This window comes from Oncorhynchus mykiss, chromosome 29, assembly GCF_057628025.1.
Source record: "Oncorhynchus mykiss isolate SJ-2025 chromosome 29, ASM5762802v1, whole genome shotgun sequence".
NCBI classification, from domain to species: Eukaryota; Metazoa; Chordata; class Actinopteri; order Salmoniformes; family Salmonidae; genus Oncorhynchus; species Oncorhynchus mykiss.
This window is the reverse complement of record NC_143050.1, coordinates 14969940-14996685: the sequence shown is the minus strand read 5'-3', so window position 1 is coordinate 14996685 and position 26746 is coordinate 14969940. Positions and strand designations below refer to the sequence as shown.

The following is a 26746-nucleotide window of genomic DNA, read 5'->3' as shown; positions in this document are numbered from 1 at the left end:
CGAAGCGAGCATGGAAGTAATTTAGATGTTTGACAAACAAGTGTCCACATACTTTTGCTCATGTAGTGTATGTTAGTCACACCAACGTTCATCAAAGAAAATCAAATAATAGGTCTACTGTAGCCCTTGAAAAAATATTAGCTTTCAACATGTTCAATATTCACATTTGGGTATGTTTCCATATTTTTGTATTGCACCGTTAAAGTTATCAGTAAACATGAATGTGTTGAAGAAAAGTTTAGTCTTAAAGTGGCATGACGAAATAGCAACTTGCGCTCATACAGAGAGAAAATCATCTTGTGCATATGCACTGATTACACAACAACTAGTAAGATGCATCTCAGAGGCATAATCATGTAAAGCTTTAATAACAAACATGTTCTTCATCACGCGACCCTTGAATATTCAAAGTCGAGAGCCTAAAAGCGTCGAGGAGGACAATACATCTCTGTATTTTAAAAGGTTTTGGCGATATATTATTAGCCTATCTGTCTCTACGCTGAAAAATCCATTTCGGTTTTTCCGCGAAGCTCCAAAAATCTATGAAATGTGTTTGCATGTTCTTCTCCGCGAGCGGGGATGTAGAGGTGGGATTGCGAGAATCGAAAGGTTGGAGAGCCCACACGCTCAGTTTCCGAGAAAGTACGTTTTACAATAATGTATTATTCAATTTCTCTCTTGTTCTATACAGGCGAGGACTATATTAATTCAGTTTAGTGTAAGGTTGTCTTTCTTTCTTTTTTGACATCAATCTCTACGGTAGGCTTGGAGACGGACCGCTTGGACAGTGGGAGCCCTCCCCTCCTCTTCGTTCTGGTTTGGTAGGTGCGAATAAAAAAGGGCCCGTGTTTGCAAATATGCAGATAGGCTACATAAGAGGGAGGGAGGGGGGATCATACTTTGTCGAAGTCTGCTGAAAGTTGGGATGTCATCTTCCTAACGATCAAGTTAACTAGGGGAATGGGAGAATGGTTCTTCTATCTATACCCTCAAACGTGCTGGTGCAGACCATACGCTGACACCGCAGAGACCGTGGTTTCAGATCATTGAGTCTAGACAAAAGGTATTTTTGTGCTTTAATATTAGATACAATTAGGATTCTCGGCTCTCAGACGCATGTGAAATGATGCACACACTGTTATTGGGTTAGAATGGCCATAATGGTCATTTTGCTCTGCCATTCTCATTTGCTAATTTTCCTCGGATAATGTTGTCAATGCAGAAAATGTTTGTAGATATTGTGGAGAGCGGTTCTTTCATTCAAAGATTTTAAGGGGTGAAAATTGAAACTGTGAATCATCTGTTAATGACGTGCGCTCCAAGAAACTTGACGCTCTCCGTTAATATTTGCCATTGAAATTACGGCACTTTGCATTGGATCTTGATTATGTTTATGAATGTTATGCTTTTAATAACAGGTGGCGATGAGGCATCTCTTTACGTGGAGATAAATCGAAACTGAACTTTGTTTTCTGCAGTGTTCTCTTTTAATCATCAACAATGTTTTTGTGAAAATGCATAATGGATGAAAAAGAGCAATATTGTTTAATTTGTTTATGATTTAGTTCGTGCATAGCCAATACTTATCCTAAGAACAGTATGCCAGTTGTTCTCAGAGTGATTTTATTGTAGAGGAACATGTTTGTTCTTCATTGTTCCGCATGCGACGACCAGCCAGTCTCCTGCGCGCCATGTCCCCGTGACATAGCAGTTGCAAGCCGGGATTTATCGCGACCCCCTGGTACTGCCTCAATCCGCCACCGGCAGTGGCGCTCGTATGGGCTTCATGTTCTTGCAAATTAGTCACGATTTAACACACAGTGGCATGCATACAATTTGGACTATTTTAACTCGGGAATGGAAAAGAAACAGAAAGGCGCAGCAGGTTGTGGGATATTTAATTCTGGTCCTTATAAACTTCAATGGGTCTCGTGCACAAATGTGACTGACTGTGTGTGTGTGTGTCTGTGAGTGAGTGAGTGAGTGAGTGTGACGTGAGTGCGTGACTGCTCGTGTGTGAGTCAGAGCAGGGAGGGGGTGGTTGAGAGAGGGGGCTAGGAAGATATGTGTGAGTGTCTGCGTGACCGCGGTCTGGAGGGAAGTGTTGCATTTGGCTCTGCATTACCTGAACTAATAAGTAGCCTATAGCCGAGCTATCTGGCAACGTCCCATAAAATATGACACTTTTTGGCTTGTTGTCAGATGTTTTGGTTTCACGATTGATGACAAACATGACTAGGCCTATTTATTTATGAATACATACAGTATTTGAAAAGTGCCATATTGACAGTATTATCTAGCCTACTTTTTAAACTTGCATATATTTATAGTCAGGCTATTTTGTATAGGCCTAATTAATAATTTATGAATACAAAAAATATTTTGAAGAGTATTATGCTATGTTCTAAACATCTAAATTAGTCTTAGGCCTATATCATAACTTGAGTGTGACTTTTTTAAAACTTGAATATGCCAAAGATGTTTGAGTTATTTTAGTGGGTATGTCCATTTTGCTTATATATTCCATACAGTACCCCTTCTCGTTGGCCTTGGGGAGTCTGTATGGTCAGACTGTTCGGGATGGTTATTCAGCCGAGAGGGGCCAATTACCGCCGTGCTCTGAGCTCCAGGGAGGAAGCACGAGCCATGTCTCCAGCAGCTCCCACTGACGTAATCAATGTAGAGTAGACCTATATAAGGGGGGAGAGTGGGTGCTTCGGTGAAAGCATAGTGGGAAAGTGTTATTATGTTTGATAGTGGCAGTCCTTTTTGTGATGCTACCAGGAGAAGTATACTAGTTGGGTGATACAAAAGGAGCTGTGGTAGAAGTCATAACTGCAGAAAGTATAGATAGCCTTTACAGATCCTTAGGCTGCTACTGGCATGATGGTAATGACGTCATTGAGGAAGATGTAAACAACAACAATGTCTACACAAACAACACTGTATTTCTTTAATATGTAAGACATTGGCACATTTCTTTTTCTCATATAACAATGGATACACATAACCTTTTCCCAGTAATATAACCAACCTGTTCCTCATTATGCAATCATTTTTTTCCCTTCTAATCATCACCACCATCATCATCATTATCATCATCATCTTAGCAGTAGCAGAATTTGGTATATTTCTATTCAGAGAGAATACACTGATTGGTTACAGAAACTGGGAGACTGTTGAGTGACAGAGAAGAGAGACTGTAAGGTCTACAGGTTTGGAAGATATTTTAATTTTAAAAAAAAGTTACCTTTATTTAACTAGGCAAGTCAGTTAAGAACAAATTCTTATTTTACAATGACGGCTAAACCCTCCCCTAACCCGGACGATGTTTGACCAATTGGGACTCCCGGTCCCTATGGGACTCCCGATCACGGCCGGTTGGGATACAGCCCGGGATCGAACCAGGGTCTGTAGTGATGCCTCTAACACTGAGATGCAGTGCGTTAGACCACTGGCATTTAAATGCCTAGGGAGCGTGTGAATGACATGGAGGAGGAACAGAGTGAGAGTGATATTAAGAGAGGGTGAAAACATGAAGGGAGAGACTGTGAATGACATGGAGGAGGGACGTAGGCTGTTATAGAGTCATTGACATTGGAAGAGGAATGGTAGACTGTGAAAGAGGGACTGAGATGGTGGGAAAAGATAGACTATGAATGACATGTTCATGTTTGATGGAGATGGAGAGAGTGTGAGGGATATGGGTCAGACAGAGAGACACTCTGAGTTTGATGGAGTGAGACTAGGACACCAGGAAGAAAGAGACACACAGACATACTGTATATGACAGTGTAGCAGGCGGGTGGCCCTGCAGCAGTGTGAGAGAGATAGAGCAGAGCCCTGGTCAGACTCGAAGCAGGAGAGTGAGGAGCTGAGGGGCTGGCTCAGGGGTCCGTGGCGCCACGGACCCCTGAGCTGGTGAGAATGCGGGGGCTGTGCTCCTGCCTTTGAAGCTTTACCTCCCACTAATTCTGGCCTTCCAATTTCCACATGCTGCACCCCCCCCCCCCCCCCCCCCTTCCCTTTGTTTCCCTTATAAGGACTGGCCCGGCCATTTCTTCAGCTTTTCTCAGGGATGTGCCTGTTTGTGAGTGGGGACAGGTCAGTGGAATAGTAGAATAGTGTCTCTTCATAGGAGGCTGGCCATTGGGATGTTTCAGTTTATTCAGTACACACTCTGAATAAAGCATTGGAGTCAAATTAATTTCAGTCCATTTTAATTTATGAATGGAAAAAATACTCACCCAATAAGTGTGTTATTTTTCAATTGGATTGTGGACATTAAATGGGCTCATAGTGAATAACAGGATATTTCCCCAGAGGGACTGTCAAGGAACATTTTAAAGAGCCAACCAACACTACAGTAAGTGCTGATATCTAGTTGAATTGACAGACGTGATCAATTATGTTTAGTCACATTTACATTTTAGTCATTTAGAGCAGATGCTCTTATCTAGAGCGGCTTACAGTAGTGAGTGCATACATTTTTCCTACTTTTCTTCTATACTGGCCCCCAACAGGAAATGAACGCACAACAAGCTCCATCTACCATTTGAGATGCACGGAGTCTAGATCAGTGAACTTCTGGCAACAAATCTTCAAGGAAGGAGACATGAATATACAGCGCTGTGAAAAAGTATTTGCCCCCTTTCTAATTTTCTCTACTTTTGCATATTTGTTACCGACCGGCTCGATTCGGTCTTATGTAGCAACATTTGAAATTGCGTTTTTTACATTGGATAAAAATCTAAACTTAGAGCTAGAAAGTGGTATATCACACACTACAGTTGAGGAAGTTGGGAAAGTAAATCTGCTTTGAAAGTTGATAAACTTGTAACACCACTTTTGAAAACAATGTCCCTTGAATTTTTTGGTGCACCTATTGGAGAGCTCTTTTTTGGCTACACCCATTCACCATCGTTCACACCCTCTTCAGCCGTAGCCCCACCCATCTCTTTAAGTAATCACATTTGAGGCCATGTGTTAAACAGAGTGGGTACGGTAGGATACCAAACAACCAAAGATTAAGACTAAAGGCTGGTTTATTCTACGTCTATTGACATGTTGTGTACAGTTGTCTCAGTGACATCATGAACATTCTATTGTGGTCTGACATCAAAGTTGTCATTGTCGTTATTTAAAAGTATAGACACAAAAATTACAGGCTGCATGACATCAGCAGCATGGTGGTCCAAAATAGCATAACTGGTGTATTTTAACACCAACAAACCCATAGGTTTAAAAGTGAATTTAGTATATGTGAATATAGCAAACTAGGCAACTAAAAGCAACTTTCTAAACAATGTTTTGGTTCGTTTCTAGATGGTTAGCTAGCTAGCTAACGTCCAGTTCAAGTAATGACCATATCATATAGCTGACATCGTCTTCACTTTAGCTAATTTGTTTTCATTATTACAGGAAAATAAACTCACAAGAAGATCATTATATACAAGTTAATGGCAAGCTAATTACAGAAAGTAGGTTACGGTTGTGAGTGTGATGAAATAAAAGCAGGGCATTCTACCAGAGAATTTTGTAACTTGGACACTGTCTCATTGGCCTAACGTTATATTGTAATTTGACTTTGGTGCAGGTCATGTTGTCCTTCACATTACCGTCTCTGGTAAATACACACTATATCAAATAAAATCTAGTTTTTTTGTCACGTGCACAGGATACAGTAGGTATTTTGTTTAGACATGTAGCTAGAAAGCTAGCTAAACAATGAACCATAATCACAACTCATAACGTTACTACCCTTCATTAATATACAGGTAGCTAAAGCTAATCAACTAGGTTCATTGTTAGTTAGCTAGCTAACATTAGGCTATAACTAGCAATACAAATGGATCTGAGATACGAATAATATTTCTACACAGATCATACACGTAACGTTAGCTAGCGAGCCAGCCAGCCAGCTAACATTAGCTAGCTAGCTAACAGTACACTTTAAGTTACAATAAAAATCACTTTCTGAATAAATCAGAAACGTATAATATCTGAAAATGTCGCTCGCTAACTTGTTTTTCAACCATTCCACAAATTTCTTGTTAACAAACTATAGTTTTGGCAAGTCGGTTAGGACGTCTACTTTGTGTATGAAACAAGTCATTTTTCCAACAATTGTTTACAGACAAATTATTTCACTTGTATCACAAATCCAGTGGGTCAGAAGTTTACATACACTGAGTTGACTGTGCCTTTAAACAACTTGGAAAATTCCAGAAAATTCCAGAAAATGATGTCATGGCTTTAGACGCTTCTGATAGGCTAATTGACAACCTAATTGACAACCTAGCTTCAAACTCAGTGCCTCTTTGCTTGACATCATGGGAAATCAAAAGAAATCAGCCAAGACCTCAGAAAAAAGTTGTAGACCTCCACAAGTTTGGTTCATACTAGGGAGCAATTTCCAAATGCCTGTAGGTACCACCTTCATCTGTACAAACCATAGTACGCAAGTTTAAACACCATGGGAACACGCAGCCGTCATACCGCTCAGGAAGGAGACGCGTTCTGTCTCCTAGAGATGATTGTACTTTGGTGCGAAAATTGCAAATCAATCCCAGAATAACAGCAAAGGACCTTGTGAAGATGCTGGAGGAAACAGGTACAAAATTATCTATATCCACAGTTAAACGAGTCCTACAGTATATCGACATAACCTGAAAGGCCGCTAAGCAAGGAAGAAGCCACTGCTCCAAAACCGCCATAAAAAAGCCAGACTACGGTTTGCAACTGCACATGGGGACAAAGATTGTACTTTTTAAAATAAATATCCTCTAGTCTGATGAAACAAAAATAAAACTGTTAGACCATAATGGCCATTGTTATGTTTGGAGGAAAAGGGTGAGGCTTGCATGCCGAAGTATATCATCCCAACCGTGAAGCACGGGGGTGGCAGCATCATGTTGTGGGGTGGCAGCATCATGTTGTGGGGGTGCTTTGCTGCAGGAGGGACTGGTGCACTTCAGAAAATAGATGTCATCATGAAGCAGGAAAATTACGTGGATATATTGAAGCAACATCTCAAGACATATGTCAGGAAGTTTAAGCTTGGTTGAAATTGTGTATTCCAAATGGACAATGACCCCAAGCATACTTCCAAAGTTGTGGCAAAATGGCTTAAGGACAACAAAGTCAAGGTACTGGAGTGGCCATCACAAAGCCCTGACCTCAATCTTATAGAAAATTTGTTCTGTGGGCAGAACTCAAAAAACAAGTTCGAGCAAGGAGGCCTACAAAACCTGACTCAGTTACACCAGCTCTGTCAGGAGGAATGGTCCAAAATTCACCCAACTTATAGTGGGAAGCTTGTGGAAGGCTACCTGAAATGTTTGACCCAAGTTAAACAATTTAAAGGCAATGCTACCAAATACTAATTGAGTGTATGTAAACTTCTCATCCACTGGGAATGTGATGAAAGAAATAAAAGCTGAAATAAATCATTCTCTCTACTATTATTCTGACATTTCACATTCTTAAAATAAAGTGGTGATCCTAACTGACATAAGACAGGGAATTTTTACTGATCAAATGTCAGGAATTGTGAAAAACTGAGTTTAAATGTATTTGGCTACGGTGTATGTCAACTTCCGACTTCAACTGTATATATATTTTTTATTATTTGAAAACTCAGGATCCCTTTATCTAATATTAGGTTTTGGTTGAAGATCTGATAACATTCACTGAAAAAAATATATGCAAAAATAGAGAAAATCAGAAAGGGGGCATACTTTTCACTAAGGAGATGAAATATCAACCAATCATACCTTCTATGACACTCTTCAACTGCTCTACATTCAAATGCATGGATTTGGTTATTTTAGCCACACCCGTTCCTGACAGGTGTATAAAATCAAGCACACAGCCATGCAATCTCCATAGACAAATATTGGCAGTAGAATGGCCCATACTGAAGAGCTCAGTGAGTTCCATACTGCCTCTGGAAGCAACTTCAGCACAATAACTTTTCGTCGGGAACATCATGAAATTGATTTCGATTGCGGAGCAGCCGCACACGAGCTTAAGATCACCATGCAAAATGCCAAGCTTTGGCTGGAGTGGTGTAAACCTCGTAATTTGACTCTGGAGCAGTGGAAACACGTTCTTTGGAGTGATTAATCATGCTTCACCATCTGGCAGTCCGACGGACAAATCTGGGTTTGGTGGATGCCAGGAGAATGCTACCTGCCCAAATTCATAGTGCCAATTGTAAAGGAATAATGGTCTGGGGTTGTTTTTCATGGTTCGGTCCCTTAGTTCCAGTGAAGGGAAATCTTAACGCTACAACATAGAATTACATTCTAGACAATTCAATGATTTGTCGAGATTGGTGTGGAAGAACTTGATTGGCCTGCACAGAGCCCTGACCTCCACCCCACCAAACGCCTTTGGGATGAATTAGAACGCCGACTGCGAGCGAGGCCTAATCGCCCAAGATCAGTGCCCGATCTCACTTTTGATCTTGTGGAAACAAGTCCCTGCAGCAATGTTCCAACATCTAGTGAAAAGCTTTCCTAGAAGAGTGGAGGCTGTTATAGCTCATGATTTTGGCATGAGATGTTCAACGAGCAGGTGTCCACATACTTCTGGCCATGTAGTGTATCTGAGCAAATTTTCTTTTTGAGTACAACATTATTGATTATCATAGGCTATGTCATTACATGTGAATATAGCTAATCGGACAGAAATGTAGGGCATCCACAAGGCATAATGACGATGAGTTATATAAATACTACATTACAATCTTCTCTATATGTTTTGTGGTTGGAGGGTTGATGATGTCATCAAGAATGATAACCAACGTACTTACTGTGTTGTAAGTGGGCAACCTGTTTGTTAAAAAAATATATATATCTATGTATTGCTGTTTGTGTGTTTTTTCTTCAAATATCTGATGCATACAAGATAATATATTATGCAAATTAGGTCAACGCCTAATCAGTTAAATAAATGTTTAACATTTACTTTTATATTTGTGTGTATTGTTGTGAATTGTTAGATACTATTGCACTGTTGGAGCTAGGAACACAAGCATTTCACTACACCCCCAATAACATCTGCTTAATATGATTGGATTTGATTTCCGTATATCCTTTAAAACCAAGAGGTGCGACCCTTACCAGCATATTCACCACCAATAAGACTAAGACAAAGTTTCTGTTATTAGGAGAAAGTGATGTCAAAATGGGAATTGTTCATGGTCTGAAGTCTTAATTCATGTGAAATGGATTTTAATTTTGTCAGTGTGTAGCGTGTGGGAATGATTGTTTCAAATCCCTTTGATGCAAAGTGTGACCATCCACAGGCCAGCGTATCTTGGTTTTCTTCTGGGAAACACTATGGCTACATTTAACCTAGCCCTATAGGGTGGGATTTAGGTTGTACATCGGTCAAATTGGGAGTAGAATACATAGAAGTGGCTTTTCTCTCCTGTCACTGTCATTTAGTATTTTCATGTTTTGCTATGTTCTGAATATTCTTATTTGTCTTATTGTGTATTGTAGCCGGGGGGCTTGATGAACTTTAAGTTGTGTAAGTGGACTCATCTTTCCTGGCTATTAGTGGTTATGGGATGTTTGGGATACATACTATCTAACGGAGCTGCCTCATTGGCTTTTTAGCTGTGTTCAATCTAATAAACGGTTAACATAACTGAATGGCAGAGTAGCTGTCTTATGTAATGGAGTCTGTTGTTTACTAAGATGCTGTCTAGGTCCAACACTGAGCCTGTTATTGAAGGACCCTTCTCTCTCCCTGTGCCAGTTTGTAGGTTGACAGTGGAAGGATGTGGATGAGGGCTGAAGTTTAGACAGAGCACAAGGGCTCTAAGGCCTGCCTGTGATTGGCTGTCCGATTGGTCCACAGCGGGGAGGCGCCACCTCACCTGGGCTCAGAACAGACTGTGAGAACTTCTCGGCTCCCCCTCCCGCCCGCCCCCCCAGCCCTGCACGTACTGGAACATGTCTAGCGGACGGTCGGAGGGAAGCCGAGACCGGACAGCCGAGGCCCTAGAGCGAAGCAGCTGCAGTGAGGATGTCCCTGTCATCGAGCGCAGGAACCGCAGTGGCATCATCAGTGAGCCTCTGAGTAAGAGCCTTAAGAGGTCCCGCACCCTCTCCCAGTACACAGCCGCCTGCCCCACCAACACTAATGGACACGCACATCACAATGGAGAGACCAAGAGCCACCCGGCCAAGCCCCAGCCGCCCCCACAGCCCCAGCCCACTGTCTCAGCGCTGGCGGCAGCCAAGCTGGACCGGACCCTGGAGCAGGTCCTAGAAGGACAGAACGGCCTGCTGCACTTTGCCCAGGCTGCGGTGCTGTTAAAGAGGGCTGGGATGGAGCACATGCTGCTGCCGGGGGGGATGGGGATGGGGATGGGGGGTAGCGATTCAATCTCAGGGGCAAACGACTTGGAGGGTGCGTCTGCTGCGGACTCCATTGGCGGTATTGCGGACTTCCCGTACGGTGTGGGAGGCGGCTTCCCGTTCAATCCCGGACTGTTTATCATGACACCGGCCGGCGTGTTCCTGGCCGACAGCGCTCTGCACATGGCTGGCCTGGCTGAGTACCCGGCGCAGAGCGAGCTGGCCTCCGCCATCAACTCCGGCAAAAAGAAGCGGAAACGCTGCGGCATGTGCCAGCCCTGCCGTCGGCGAATTAACTGCGAGACGTGCAGCAGCTGCCGGAACCGCAAAACGGGCCACCAGATCTGCAAGTTCCGCAAATGTGATGAGCTGAAAAAGAAACCGTCTGCCACTCTGGAGGTAAGAGTTCAGTGAGGAGACAGAGCTGGAGATGTCATAAAGGGTCACAGAGGGCCACAGAGAATCACAGAGAGTCACAGAGGAACATAGAGCGACACAGAGGGACACAGGGTGACAGAGGGTCACAGAGGGCCACAGAGGGTCACAGAGAGTCACAGAGAGTCACAGAGGAACATAGAGGGACACAGAGGGACACAGGGTGACAGAGGGTCACAGAGGGCCACAGAGAATCACAGAGAGTCACAGAGGAACATAGAGGGACACAGAGGGACACAGGGTGACAGAGGGTCACAGAGGGCCACAGAGAGTCACAGAGAGTCACAGAGGTACACAGAGGGTCACAGAGGGTCACAGAAGGTCACATAGGGACACAGAGGGTCACAGAGGGACACAGAAGGACGCATAAGTTCACAGAGGGATACAGAGGGTCACAGAGGGACAAAGAAGGACAGAAGGTCACAGAGAGACACAGAGGGATTCAGAGTGTCACAGAGGGACAAAGAAGGACAGAAGGTCACAGAGGGTCACAGAGGGATACATAGGGTCACAGAGGGATACAGAAGGTCTCAGAGAGACAAAGAAGGACAGAAGATCACAGAGGAATACAGAGGGTCTCAGAGGGACAAAGAAGGACAGAAGGTCACAGAGGGACACAGAGTGTCACAGAGGGATACAGAGGGTCACAGAGGGATACAGAGGGGTCAGGCAGGATGGGGCATAGGGATGGAAAGAGTGTTTGGAATGTACATTAACCAAACACATAACTAAACTTTATACGTGTATGTATGGAGTGAGGCACTGTTCTGATTTCTTTGCACAGTGTGGATATAGCTCCAAAGTGAAGGGTTCCGTAGAGGGGTGTGGAGGGGCTTTTTGGTAGGGCAGGGCTTTGAGTTGGGCAAGGGAATGACAGGTGGTGGGGAGGGGCTTTTTGGTAGGGCAGGGCTTTGAGTTGGGCAAGGGAATGACAGGTGGTGGGGAGGGGCTTTTTGGTAGGGCAGGGCTTTGAGTTGGGCAAGGGAATGACAGGTGGTGGGGAGGGGCTTTTTGGTAGGGCAGGGCTTTGAGCTGGGTAAGGGAATGACAGGTGGTGTGGTGGGGCTTTTTGGTAGGGCAGGGCTTTGAGCTGGGTAAGGGAATGACAGGTGGTGTGGTGGGGCTTTTGGGTAGGGCAGGGCTTTGAGCTGGGTAAGGGAATGACAGGTGGTGTGGAGGGGCTTTTTGGTAGGGCAGGGCTTTGAGCTGGGCAAGGGAATGACAGGTGGTGTGGAGGGGCTTTTGGGTAGGGCAGGGCTTTGAGCTGGGTAAGGGAATGACAGGTGGTGTGGAGGGGCTTTTTGGTAGGGCAGGGCTTTGAGCTGGGCAAGGGAATGACAGGTGGTGGGGAGGGGGAGGAGTAGAATTGCACCGTGGGGTCTCTTTAGTCGGTCCTCCGCAGTGCAGCGCATGCCCTGAATGAACATCCCCCTGTCCATACCCATGATACACAGCTCTCATTTTACCCCCTCACAAAACAGATGGAAGGACTTTTTTAATTGGGGGTCATTGCGTGTTTAGCAGTTCACACAAATGTGTGTGTGTGTGATTGTGTGCATATGTTGCAAAATTAGTATTGCCTTGTGGGTATGCGTGAGTAGGAACGAGGAGATAGGAAGAGAGAGAGATGTGACAGAGAGAATTTCTGATGGGCTGTTTAGGATTTTGAGAGTTTGTGTGTTTGTAGGTGTGTGTTTGACAGTGTATGTTTGACAGAGTGTGGCAGTGCGTGATACTGTTTGTGTGTATATGTTTTTCATGGGTAGAATGTGTGTGGTAGAACATACACTACATGACCAATAGTATGTGGACACCTGTTCGTCATGAGCATTAATATACAGCTGGTCCCCCCTTTGCTGCTATAACAGCCTCCATTCCACTGGGGAGGTTTCCACTAGATGTTGGAACATTGCTGCTATAACAGCCTCCACTCCTCTGGGGAGGTTTCCACTAGATGTTGGAACATTGCTGCTATAACAGCCTCCACTCCTCTGGGGAGGTTTCCACTAGATGTTGGAACATTGCTGCTATAACAGCCTCCACTCCTCTGGGGAGGTTTCCACTAGATGTTGGAATATTGCTGCGGGGACTTTCTTCCATTCAGAGGGTAAGAGCATTATAGAGGTCGGGCACTAATGTTGGGCGATTAGGCCTGACTCGCAGTTGGTGTTCCAATTCATCCCAAAGATGTTTGATGGGTTGAGGTGAGGGCTCTGTGCAGGCCAATCAAGTTCTTCCACACTAATCTCAACAAACCATTTCTGTATGGACCTCACTTTGTGCACAGGGGCATTATCATGCTGAAACAGGAAAAGGCCTTCCCCAAACGCCACAAGGTTGGAAGCACAGAATCGTCTAGAATGTCATTGTATGCTGTAGCATGAAGATTTCCCTTCACTGGAACTAAGGGGCCTAGCCCAAACCATGAAAAACAGCCCCCGACCATTATTCCTCCTCCACCAAACTTTACAGTTGGCACTATGCATTGGGGCAGGTAGTGTTCTCCTGGCATCTGCCAAACCCAGATTTGTCCGTCGGAGTGCCAGATGGTGAAGCGTGATTTATCACTCCAGAGAACACGTTTCCACTGCTCCAGAGTCCAATGGGGGCGAGCTTTACACCACTCCAGCCGACGCTTGGCGTTGTGCATGGTGATCTTAGGCTTCTGTGCGGCTGCTTAGCCATGGAAACAGTTATTGTGCTGACGTTGCTTCCAGAGGCAGTTTGGAAGTCGTAGTGAGTAATGGAACTTAGGACAGATGATTTTTACACACTACGCTCTTCAGCACTCGGCGGCCCTGTTCTGTGAGCTTGTGTGGCCTACCACTTCACGGCTGAGCCGTTGTTGCTCCTAGACGTTTCCACTTCACAATAACAACACTTACAGTTGACCGGGGCAGCTCGAGCAGGGCAGAAATTTGACGGACTTACTTGTTGGAAAGGTGGCATCTGAGCTCTTCACTAAGGCTATTCTACTGCTAATGTTTGTCTATAGAGATTGCATGGCTGTGTGCTCGATTTTATACAACGGTCAGCAACGGGTGTGGCTGAAATAGCCGAATCCACTAATTTGAAGGGGTGTCCACATACATTTGTATATATAGTGTAATTGTGTGTGCTTGTGGGTATTTGATGGCTGTGGCAGAATGTGTGTGTGTATGTGTGTGGCATGGTCCATCTGGCCATGGGGCTGTCATCTGCAGCACCAGGTGTCATTGTGGCACAGGCGCCCCCCTCTCTCCCTCTCTCTTTCTCCTGTGGCACGCCCGTTTGGCTAAATGGCCTCCAAACTTGTCTTCTGGGTCACCTCAGTAGCACAGGACTCTTTTCCTCTGTAAGGTTCATGTAGCATATTACATTCTGTTTTTAAACCACTTCATTTGACAATTAAAGCCAGTACTGTATAAAGATGTGATAAACACGCTATGACAAAATGACATAACATCCACGACAATATTTTGGTATATTGCCATGGCATGATAGATGTTATCAGGTGATTTATATGAGCCTCAATTGTCATGATGACTTTATGCAATAACGAATTACCGTTAATAAGATGAGTGATGCAATTGATCTCCATTAATTATACAAAGGACGCGACCGTCACATAAAAAATGGTCAGATTCATTTATTGTTGCTTTTTAAGATGTAAATACAAGGTTGATATGATTAGGCTCTGCCATCTTCTGTCTTTCAGCATCCTGCTCTTCCTGTAAGGATGCAGACGTACATTATATGAGCTATGCTAGTAGACAATGCTGTCCAGATCATAACATGTGTGCTCTCTAACAAAGTCCGCATGTTCACAAATTAATTATCACACATTTGAAATTCTTTCTTGTGATTATGACTATTTTTTGGCCAAAATACAGTTTGTAGAATACATCCTGAATATCCCCTATGGCTGTATGTACTATGCAATGCTACAACACTCACGTTCATGAGACAGAGGGTGATCAGTTTGTGTAATCTGGTCATAAAGAGTTGCGCTGCAAGCAGACATGCAACAACAGATTAATCAAGGCTTGATCCACATGTTATCTGGTTGTGACTTTTGTAATCAAGACAGGATTCCATTTTTAGATGTCAACTCATGGTTTCACTGTCAACATTCCTACTTTACTCTGAAAGGGTTCACTGATGTACTCAGATGCTTGTGAATGTGTGTTGGTAACAGGACTTATTGTATGTTATTGATTGACAGTGTGCTGCTGTTCACATGGTAGCAGTGACCAACAGTCGTTCACGGCATCAGATCAACAACAATGACTGGAGCCTTTACTATGAAGTTAATGTCTGCATTTGTTCTCCATAACCAGAAGAAAGAATCACACAAACTAATCTCAGTTTCTAATTGAACGATGTCACAGAGTGTTAGGATTGTACGCAGCTAATGAAATCAGATGGTTTGTTGTTGTTATGTTTTGTCACACACCAACATTATGGCCATAGCGCGGGACTTGATGTAATAATCATCTGTTTAGCATTTACGTTTTGGAATAGTTTATCTTCAAATGAACTGTTGACTTCTCCTTCAGATTGGGTAAATGGTGTGCCTCATCTGCACTAGCAGACCAATGCTGTCTAGAACTGTTCTGTGTTAGGGTCAGCCTTGAGCAACAGGTCAAGAGGTCAGAGAAGAGTCTTGCAGAGTCAGTCAGTCAGAGTGATGTCATAACACCATGTCAAAGGTGAGAATAATGACAGAAGACATATTGTGTACAATAACACATCTGATATATGCCCATGTATCCTACATTGATCTTACAGATTTGTGTGTTCACATTTATAATTTTTTGGCGCTTGTCTGACAGGACTGCCATCCATATTGCCGATGGAGGGTGTTCTTTCAGGCTCTACAGAAAACAACATTGCTTGTACTATGAATCCATATTTCCCTATCAAGTATTACCACACTGTAAACAGAACAGATAGCATTATCTACGTTACTCTGTTTTATATTCTGTTAACTGTGGCATTATGAAATGGTTAAACATATTGCCCAACCCCCCTCAGCCCTCTTGGTCACTGAGGTTAGGACATGTTCAGGGGCACCTGGGCAGCACCTGGGACAAAATGGAGGATCATGGTCATCCAATCCGGCTCGTAAGCAGCATACCACAGTCTGTCATCTGCTGTTAGCTTGAGCTGGGGTCTAGAAACAGCCCCAGAGAGTCACATCTCACGTGGACGCAGTCCACTGTCTAACAGGGATGCTAATGGATGGAGATCACTTAGCCATAGTGCTTATAGTGTGTGTTGTGTTGTAAAGATGTGTCATGTGATTCAATAAGTATTTTGATGCTTGGTTTGTTTTAACCTTTTCAGACGCCCGAAATCAGGGAAAAAACTGGTTGTTTTTAATCAATGCTTCTGATAACATATTTATGATTCCTTTATGACACATTTGGAATTTTTAGTATGTTTATTGTTAGTGTATATTGTTAGTGTATATTGTTAGTGTACATTATTTGAAGTTGATGCGGTCCGATGTGGTGTGTGTATGTGAGAATAGAAAGAGAGGCTGGCGGCTCTGTGCTTTGATGATGGTTTCCATGGAAACCTCATGGCAGCCTAAAGATGGCCGTAAAAATAGAGTAAGGGGAGGTGGCGTGTCGAGGCCTTAGACTGCCGAGGCCTTAGTGTGCCGAGGCGTTAGAGTGCCGAGGCGTTAGAGTGCCGAGGCCTTAGCGTGCCGAGGCGTTAGAGTGCCGAGGCCTTAGCGTGCCGAGGCGTTAGAGTGCCGAGGCCTTAGCGTGCCGAGGCGTTAGAGTGCAGAGGCCTTAGCGTGCCGAGGCCTTAGCGTGCCGAGGCCATAGCGTGCCGAGGCCTTAGCGTGCCGAGGCCATAGCGTCCCGAGGCGTTAGAGTGCCGAGGCCTTAGCGTGCCGAGGCCTTAGCGTGCCGAGGCCTTAGTGTGCCGATGCGTTAGAGTGCCGAGGCCTTAGCGTGCTGAGGTGTTAGAGTGCCGTGGCATTAGAGTGCTGAGGCCTTAACGTGCCGAGGCGTTAGAGTGCCGAGGCCTTAGTGTGCCGAGGCCTTAGCGTGCCGAGGCGTTAAGACTGATGAGGTGTTAGAGTGCCGAGGTGTTGAAGTGCCAAGCAATAGCCTGCCGAGGCCTTAGCGTGACGGGGTCTTAGCGTGCCGAGGCCTTAGCGTGCCGAGTCCTTAGCGTGTCCCGAGGCCTTAGCTTGCCAAAGCCTTAGCGTGCCGATGCGTTAGAGTGCCGAGGCCTTAGCGTGCCGAGGCCTTAGCGTGCCGAGGCGTTAGAGTGCCAAGGCCTTAGCTTGCCGAGGCCTTAGCGTGCCGAGGTGTTAGAGTGCCGAGGTGTTAGAGTGCCGAGGCCTTAGCGTGCCGAGGCCTTAGCGTGCCGAGGCGTTAGACTGATGAGGTGTTAGAGTGCCGAGGTGTTGAAGTGCCCAGCAATAGCCTGCCGAGACCTTAGCGTGACGGGGTCTTAGCCTGCCGAGATCTTAGCGTGACGGGGTCTTAGCGTGTCGAGACCTTAGCGTGACGGGGTCTTAGCGTGTCGAGACATTAGCGTGACGGGGTCTTAGCGTGTCGAGACCTTAGCGTGACGGGGTCTTAGCCTGCCGAGACATTAGTGTGCCGAGGCCTTAGCGTGACGGGGTCTTAGTGTGCTGAGGCCTTAGCGTGACGGGGTCTTAGCCTGCCGAGACATTAGTGTGCCGAGGCCTTAGCGTGACGGGGTCTTAGCCTGTCGAGACCTTAGCGTGACGAGACCTAGCGTGCCGAGGCCTTAGCGTGACGGGGTCTTAGTGTGCTGAGGCCTTAGCGTGACGGGGTCTTAGCCTGCCGAGACATTAGTGTGCCGAGGCCTTAGCGTGACGGGGTCTTAGCCTGCCGAGACATTAGTGTGCCGAGGATTTAGCGTGACGGAGTCTTAGCGTGCCGAGGCCTTAGTGTGCTGAGGCCTTAGCGTGCCGAGGCCTTTGTGTGCTGAGGCCTTAGCGTGCCGAGGCCTTAGTGTGCTGAGACCTTAGCGTGCCGAGGCCTTAGCGTGACGGGGTCTTAGTGTGCCGAGGCCTTAGCGTGACGGGGTCTTAGCCTGCCGAGACATTAGTGTGCCGAGGCCTTAGCGTGACGGGGTCTTAGCCTGTCGAGACCTTAGCGTGACGAGACCTAGCGTGCCGAGGCCTTAGCGTGACGGGGTCTTAGTGTGCTGAGGCCTTAGCGTGACGGGGTCTTAGCCTGCCGAGACATTAGTGTGCCGAGGCCTTAGCGTGACGGGGTCTTAGCCTGCCGAGACATTAGTGTGCCGAGGCTTTAGCGTGACGGAGTCTTAGCGTGCCGAGGCCTTAGTGTGCTGAGGCCTTAGCGTGCCGAGGCCTTAGTGTGCTGAGACCTTAGCGTGCCGAGGCCTTAGCGTGACGGGGTCTTAGCGTGCCGAGGCCTTTGTGTGCCGAGGCCTTAGCGTGCCGAGGCCTTTGTGTGCTGAGGCCTTAGCGTGCCGAGGCCTTAGTGTGCTGAGACCTTAGCGTGCCGAGGCCTTAGCGTGACGGGGTCTTAGTGTGCCGAGGCCTTAGCGTGACGGGGTCTTAGCCTGCCGAGACATTAGTGTGCCGAGGCCTTAGCGTGACGGGGTCTTAGCCTGCCGAGACATTAGTGTGCCGAGGCTTTAGCGTGACGGAGTCTTAGCGTGCCGAGGCCTTAGTGTGCTGAGGCCTTAGCGTGCCGAGGCCTTAGTGTGCTGAGACCTTAGCGTGCCGAGGCCTTAGCGTGACGGGGTCTTAGTGTGCCGAGGCCTTTGTGTGCCGAGGCCTTAGCGTGCCGAGGCCTTAGCGTGACGGGGTTTTAGCGCGCCAAGACCTTAGCGTGCCGAGGCCTTTGCCACTTCACACCTCGCTGACTGGAGATGTCTGGATTTATTTTTGGAACGCTACGTTTGAAGGGAAATAAATAAAGCCCATGAGATACACTTCCTTTCTGCTGCATGTCTGAGTTTTCACCACTAGTCTCAGTCTCACGGTTGGTGTTTGCTCTGTGGGTGAGAGAGAGAAGTATAGGTTTTATGTCAACATGAGTTTATATTTGTTTGATTATGTGTTTATTTTAATGCAAGTGTGTTTCTGTACTCTGGTCTGCTGATTGGATTTCTTTGTGGGCCTTTGTTTGGTTTTGTGGATATGTGTTAGTTTATTTGTTAAAACCTGTTCTGTCTGTTCTATCTTTCTGTCTGTCTGTCTGTCTGTCTGTCTGTCTGTCTGTCTGTCTGTCTGTCTTGTCTGTTCAGTCTGTTCTGTCTGTCTGTCTGTCTGTCTGTCTGTCTGTCTGTCTGTCTGTCTGTCTGTGTTGAGGCATCATGGTCAGAGGACAGATCCAGCCGACCCACTACAGGTATTACTACAGGTATTGTGTGGTGACATGACATGGCCAGTTTGAGGCATGCAAACACTGAGCCAGAGAGCTTTCACTGAGTGTTGTTACCCCCTCACACAGACATGCAGACTGACAGAGACACACACGGGCATGCAGACTGACACAGACACACACAGGCATGCAGACTGACACAGACACACACAGGCATGCAGACTGACACAGAGACATACTGATCAGTAGGCATGTTGCCAGGCAGACACAGAAACTAGTAGGAGTAGGACAGACAAGCACAGTCAGACAAACATACAGAAATACAGACACAGACATACAGACACAGACAGACAGCAGTGGAGTTATTAACTATCTTAACCAACCTGAGATGGGAGAGGAGAGTTGACATCACAGTCACAGGTGAAAGGGTTCTTGTTACCAGTGGACCTGGGGCTGTCCAATGGGAAGTGATTGATGGGAGTATTTAGCCTAATGCTCTGCTCTAAAGAGAATGTTCCCCTCTGGGCTGGTCCTGGATCAGCTGTCCCTAAGAGAGTCACACTATGTCAGAACAAATAAGATAGCAAATTAGATACTGGAGCCACATTTCAGAGTATGAAATGTTCTGCTAACCGTGCTAGAGCAAAGCTAGCAGGCCCCTGGGTTGGGGACGTGGAAGGCTAAATGCAGCGTCCATTGAGGAACGTAACAGGAACATATTCATAGTAAAATCAATAAACGGAGATTGAGATGCTGGACATTGAAATGGACGCCTGGAAATGATCGTGACCTTGGGAGCCCCTTCCCCCTTAGCCAGACCTGACAAACAATCATGTTTATGCAGAATGGAGGTCACAGGTGTTGGCTCAGATTGTTTTTCCTTTAATAAGTCACCGGTGAGTTCACAATGAAAAAGGTATTGAGCTTAGCGTCTAGGTGCCTGAGTGTCATAGGTGAAAGGTCATTAGTGAGGTGCTTATGGCCCTTGCACCACCTTGACCTTGCTTTTTTAGAATATTCCAAAGTGAAAATGATATGACAGAAGAGAAAAGTTGATTATGTTAAATACTATTTTATTTCTATCCTCGTCCTCCCCTTCGCTCTTTCTGTCCTCCTCCTCTCTCTTTCTCTCCTCCCCCTCTCTCTTTCTCACATCTCTCTTTCTCTCCTCCCCCTTTCTCTTTCTCTCTTCCTCCTCACCCTTTCTCTTTCTATACCCTGATGAAGACAGCTTGAGTGTCGAAATGTAGGTTATAAAATGATTGTATCTGAGGTCCTAGAGTGTGCGACTCTCCTTTTCTTTCACAAATACTATTTTCCCCCTATTCTGAATTGTTTTGTGTAGTCTGTGATTTATTTTAAGTTACTACATTGACATCGACTGATAAAACACAAAGCTAGCTGTAGCATCAGCTTTGTGGTTTATCAAGGTGATAAGTATATTGTTCTTGTGCTATTTTATGTATTTCCGTGTATGTAGGTGTGTGTGTGTAAGTGTGTGTGAGGAAGTGAGTGTGTTTGTGTGTGTGTGTGAGTGTTTTTTCCAGGCAGTGCTAGCTAACATGTGAGATTCTGTGCCGCAGTAGAGTTGTGCTTCTCAGAACGCCAGCCGTGCTGCAGCTCCGAGGGCTGAGCCGAGCTTGAGCCCCAGCGGTCCTCTATCTTATGACTGGCAGGCGACCACTCAACCCCTGCAGCTGCATTGCTTTGGTGCCTGCCCTGCCTAGTGCAATGCAATCAGAGCTAGAGATCCCACTCTGAGAGAAGAGTGAGGGAGGAACAGAGAGAGCAGTGTCACCAGTGAGAGCGCTGTGGTGTCATGGGAGATGGACGTGACTGCGTGGTGACTAAATAATAAATGTGCCATATCAGGTTTCGCATGGAGCCAGGGCCATGGCTGTTGACGGCCAGAGCGAGGTGAGGGAGGAGGGGAGGGTACGAGATATGTCTGTGTGGGATGCAGTGATTTCCATGATAGAGCTTGCCTGGCCTGGCCTGGCCTGGGGGGGGGTGGGGGGCGAGACAGAGAGAGACAGTGGAGCAGAAGAGAGGAGGAGTGGGCAGGGAGCGAGGGTGATGGTGTCTGTTAATGTGTTTGATGTGGAGATTTGATGAGCATGTTGTTGTCTGAATCTATTCAATAATTAGACTGGGGTAGAAGAATGTCCAGAGAGAGAGAGAGAGAGAGAGATAGAGAGAGAGAGAGAGAGAGAGGGGGGAGAGAGAGAGAGAGGAGACAGAGAGAGAGAGAGAAACTGCAGATGTTGCAGTTTAGAATGAGTCTAGGGATGTGTTATCTTCTCCAAGCTGCGTCCACTAACCCTCTCCTTCTCTCTTCTCTCTCTTTGTCTTTTTTTTCCCTCTAAGAAGGTGATGCTTCCTACAGGAGCAGCATTTCGGTGGTTCCAGTAAGACTCTGACCCTCCTCCACTCTAACCCCTACCTACACAAACCCAAAGCTCTGCGATCAAGTGCAATGCCAACTCTCGCTTCGATTGTATCGGGCATGGACACTGGCTGACAAGAAAACAAACATACAACAAATAAAAAGATGTTAAAAAAAAATACGAAACAGGAATGATACAAAATAATCAACTGAGTAATGGATGCACCTAATTATTCCTTGAACCAAAAATTAAATATAAAGAAAATAATCTATGGCAACTTTCATTCATTCCCTTTTCTATGTTCCCATTTTGGTACATTTTGTCCTGTTTCCAGCAGGACTTTTCTGTCGCTCAGACATGGAACTGTTCATTGCCTAACAGAAATGATGGACTGAGTGTGGACAATCAACACATGTCTGTGTTTGGTGTTAATGTTGTTCACGTGTGGAAAGATACAGTACTTGTGTAGAGAATGTACATTTATGGCTATATTTTAAAATTAGTGGCTAATGGCAGGCACTATTGTAATTTAGCACCATTGTTCTTATCTAAACCCTTGTCTATTTTATGATTTATATTGTTGCAAGAATATAGTTTGAAACGGATCAATGGTTGTCTTTTAAAAGAAAAAGGAAATGTTTCAAAATGTAAAAATCCAGATTTCTGATTCAAATTAAAAATCAACTCTCACCCTTTGGGGCAGAAGTCTAGGGGACTCTTTAGCAGGATAATGCTAACCTCCAGAGAACTCACTGGAATCTCCCCAACCAACCAACCAACCAACCAACCAACCGTGTTTTTCTGGCCTGTATTTCCAAGCGTTTTATTTAGTGAAACTGGCAGCCTTACATTCCTGTGGCCCTAGCGACTGTGTCTGGCATGAGGAGGACAGAGGGCGACATCACTAGGAGGCACTTGATCTGAGTCTACCCATTTCAACGCACTGAAACATGAATTTATCTTTATTTTTTATTTGTAATTTTTTTTTAAATTATGTTGCTGATAGCTACATCTTTTAAAAACAACAGCGATGTTTGTATTCATTTAGAAAATTGGACTGGTTTTGTGAATAAAAACGAATGCATGTATTTGTGTAAACATTTACAGTTCTGATGTTTGTCTACTTGTCTTTGCATGTTTTTTTCCCCTAAAACAGCGGGTGAAGTATGAAAATGTCCGGTAAATCTTTCAAATCTGTTCCCTTTTCATATCATTGGATGCTATTATTTAAAAAAAATATTGGGCGAGAAATACAAATCATTAAAGCAGAAGGAGGAAATGGTGTGTTTCATTCAGATGTTTCCTGTTGCTCGAGCAACCAATACAAACAACACTGGTAGTGACAGGGTAGGAACCAAAGTTTTGGTGAGTTTTTCCCAGGGGGCCCTAATTAGTGTTCCTCATGCAAGAGTGTTGTACTTGAAGGTTCTATGTAGAGATAGTGTGGAGTTGTTGCAATGGGTAGGTTGATGTACAGGTAACTGCCAAAATAAAGGATACACCAACATAAAGTGTCTTAATTGGGCGTTGGGCCAGAACAGCTTCAGTGCACCTTGGCATAGTAGAGTCTACAAGTGTCTGGAACTGTGTTGGAGGGATGCAACACCATTCTTCCATGAGAAATTCCATAATTTGGTGTTTTGTTGATGGTGGTGGAAAACACTGTCTCAGGTGCTGCTCCAGAATCTCCCATAAGTGTTAAATTGGGTTGAGATCTGGTGACTGATACAATCGTGCACAGTGGATGGGGGCATTGTCATTCTATGGGGCTATCGCCATGGTAGACAAAATAATGGCCAGCCCAGAATTTGTTTACATGACCCTAAGCATGATGGGATGTTAATTGCTTAATTAACTCGGGAACCACACCTGTGTGGAATCACCTGCTTTCAATAAACTTTGTATTCCTCATTTACTCAAGTATTTCCATTATTTTGGCAGATACCTGTGGCAATGTAATGTTAAAGTGAAACCAAACCAACATCTAAATGGAGAATATAGGAAAGGAATCTATCTGGAATGTGTTCTATATCCTCCGAGTCACTTCCTCCACCCTCCTCAAATGTCCTGCTCCCCATGTAAAAACAAAACACAATTAGAAAGCTATGAATAATGGATATTTCCTCAATATTGCTGAATTACAGTGTTGTCCTCAAAGCCGCAAAGGAGAGGGCTGTTTAAGAGTAAAGGGAAGCTTTTTGGAGGTCAGGAGTCAGGCCCCCACTCTGGTGACACACATGGTCCTGTGACATTCATCTAACGCAAGCTCTTTATGAGACCTGGTCCGCTAAAAGAACTGGTCAAAATGAAAATGAAATAAAATTGTATCTTTCACGTGCAAAATACAACAGACCATAAAGTGAAATGCTTACTTACAAGCACTTAACCAATACAGTTTTAAGAAAAATACCTAAAAAATAAAAAATAGTAACAAATAATTAAAGAGCAGCAGTAAAAGAGAGCAGCAGTAAAATAACAATAGCAAGGCTATATACAGGGGGTATCGGTATAGATTCAATGTGCGGGGGGTACCGGTTAGTCGAAGTAATTGAGGTAATATGTAGATGTAGGTAGAGTTATTACAGTGATAATAACAGAGTAGCATCAGCGTAAAAGGGGGGGGGGGGGTGGTAATGCAAATAGTCTGGGTAGCCATTTGATTACATGTTCGGGAGTCTTATGGCTTGGGGGTAGAATCTGTTCAGAAGCCTCTTGAACCTAGACTTGGCGCTCCGGTACCGCTTGCCATGCGGTAGCAGAGAGAATAGTCTATGGCTAGGGTGGCTGGAGTCTTTGACCATTTTTAGGGCCTTCCTCACACCGCCTGGTATAGAGGTCCTGAATGGCAGGAAGCTTGGCCCCCAAAAATTATGTACTGGGCCGTACGCACTACCCTCTGTTGTGCCTTGAGGTCAGGGCCAAGCAGTTGCCATACCAGGCATTGATGCAACCCGTCAGGATGCTCTCGATGGTACAGCTGTAGAACCTTTTGAGGATCTGAGGACCCATGCCAAATATTTCCAGTCTCCTGAGGGGGAATAGGTTTTGTCATGCCCTCTTCACGACTGTCTTGGTGTGCTTGGACCATGTTAGTTTGTTGGTGATGTGGACGCCAAGGAACTTGAAGCTCTCAACCTGCTCCACTACAGCTCTGTCAATGAGAATGGGGTGTGCTCGGTCCTCCTTTTCCTGTAGTCCTACAATCATCTCCTTTGTCTTGATCCCGTTGAGGGAGAGGTTGTTGTCCTTGAACCACACGGTCAGGTCTCTGACCTCCTCCCTATAAGCTGTCACTGTTGTGTCATTGGCAAACTTAATGATGGTGTTGGAGTCGTGCCTGGCCATGCAGTCATGAGTGAACAGGGAGTACAGGAGAGGACTGAACACGCACCCCTGAGGGGCCACCGCGTGAGAATCAGCGTGGCGGATGTGTTATTATCTACCCTTACCACCTGGGGGCGGCCCGTCAGGAAGTCCAGGATCCAGTTGCAGAGGGAGGTGTTTAGTCCCAGGGTGATGAGCTTTGAGGGCACTATCGTGTTGAATGCTGAACTGTAGTCAGTGAATCACATAGCTGTTCCTTTTGTCCAAGTGTGAAAGGGCAGCGTGGAGTGAACTAGAGATTGCATCATCTGTGGCTCTGTTGGGGCGGTAAGCAAATTGGAGTGGGTGTAGGGTTTCTGGGATAATGGTGTTGATGTGAGCCATGACCAGCCTTTCAAAGCACTTCATGGCTACGGACGTGAGTGCTACGGGTCGGTAGTCATTTAGGTAGGTTACCTTATGGGCACAGGGACTATGGTGGTCTGCTTGAAACATGTTGGTATTACAGACTCAGTCAGTGAAGTCACTTGCCAGTTGGTCATGCTCGGAGTACACGTCCTGGGAATCCGTCTGGCCCTGCGGAAGCTGCACTGAAGCTGTTCTGGCCCAACGCCCTTGTGAATGTTGACCTGTTTAAAGGTCTTACTCACACTGGCTGCAGAGAGCATGATCACACAGTCGTCCAGAACAGCTGATGCTCTCATGCATGTTGCAGTACTACTTGGCTCGAAGCGAGCATAGAAGTAATTTAGCTAATCTGGTAGGCTTGAGTCACTGGGCAGCTCTCATCTGTGCTTCCCTTTAGAGTCTGTAATAGTTTGCAAGCCCTGCCCCATCTGACAAGCGTTGGTGCCAGTGTAGTATGATTCGGATTTCTTATAAGCTTCCGGGTTAGAGTCCCGCTCCTTGAAAGCGGCAGCACTACCCTTTAGCTCAGTGAGGATGTGCCTGTAATCCATGGCATCTTGTTGGGGTATGTACGTATAGTCACTGTGGGGACGACGTCATCGACGTCACTGGTGCTTCCTACTTTCATTTTTGCGTATGAGCAGGAATCAGGAGGATAGAATTATGGTCAGATTTGCCAAATGGAGGGCGTGGGAGAGCTTTGTACACGTCTCTGTGTGTGAAGTAAAGGTGGTCTAGAGTTTTTTCCCTCTTGTTGCACATTTAACATGCTGGTAGAAATGAGGTAAGACGGATTTAAGTTTCCCTGCATTTAAAGTCCCCGGCCACTAGGAGCGCCGCCTCTGGATGAGCATTTTCCTGTTTGCTTATGGGCGTATAAAGCTCATTGAGTGCAGTCTTAGTGCTAGCATCAGTTTGTGGTGGTAAATAGACAGCTACGAAGAATTGTGATGAAAACTCTCTAGGTAGATAGTGTGGTCTACAGCTTATCATCTACCTCAGGCGAGCATAACCTCAAGACTTCCTTAGATATCGTGCACCAGCTGTTGTTTACAAATATATTTCGACCGCCACCCCTTGTCTTACCAGAGGCTGCTGTTCTATCCTGCCAGCTGTATGTTATTCATGTCGGCGTTCAGCCACGACTCGGTGAAACATAAGATATTACAGTTTTTAATGTCCCGTTGGTAGGATATATATGCTTTTAGTTTGTCCATTTTATTATCCAGCGATTGTACGTTGTCCAATAAAACCAATGGCAAAGGCGAATTAGCCACTCATCGTCTGATCCTCACATGGCACCCTGATCTCCTTCCGTGAAACCTCTGTCTCTTTCCCCTGCGAATTACGGGAATAAGGGCCTGTTCGGGTGTCTGGAGTAATTCTTCGTCCAATTCAAGGTGCGTAATGGCTGTTCTGATTGAACCTCAAGACTTCCTTAGATATCGTGCACCAGCTGTTGTTTACAAATATATTTCGACCGCCA

The 26746-nt window shown here is 45.5% G+C and overlaps 1 protein-coding gene across 8 annotated transcripts; it reads left to right on the top strand.

Annotated features, from left to right (window-relative positions):
- Positions 1-309: 309 nt before the first annotated feature.
- Positions 310-22807, top strand: cxxc5a (CXXC finger protein 5a). 8 transcript variants are annotated; one of them, XM_036967803.2, is made up of 4 exons: positions 346-642; positions 764-821; positions 9772-10775; positions 21509-22807. In XM_036967803.2, exons 3-4 carry the CDS (start codon positions 9969-9971, stop codon positions 21551-21553), a joined length of 852 nt encoding a protein of 283 aa, XP_036823698.1. In that variant the 5' UTR covers positions 346-642; positions 764-821; positions 9772-9968; the 3' UTR covers positions 21554-22807. The 8 variants fall into 8 exon arrangements, with proteins under 8 accessions (XP_090082704.1, XP_036823698.1, XP_090082703.1 ...); XM_090226577.1 differs by having other exon boundaries at positions 513-642; positions 21512-22807; XM_090226579.1 differs by having other exon boundaries at positions 513-642; positions 764-825; positions 21512-22807.
- The last annotated feature ends 3939 nt before the right edge of the window (positions 22808-26746 follow it).

Bases quoted from the DNA above. Each gene is read 5' to 3' on its own strand.
- cxxc5a (XM_036967803.2), top strand. From the start codon at position 9,969: ATGTCTAGCGGACGGTCGGAGGGAAGCCGAGACCGGACAGCCGAGGCC. The intron at 10,776-21,508 runs GTAAGAGTTCAG...TTTCCCTCTAAG, and splicing joins AACCGTCTGCCACTCTGGAG to AAGGTGATGCTTCCTACAGG.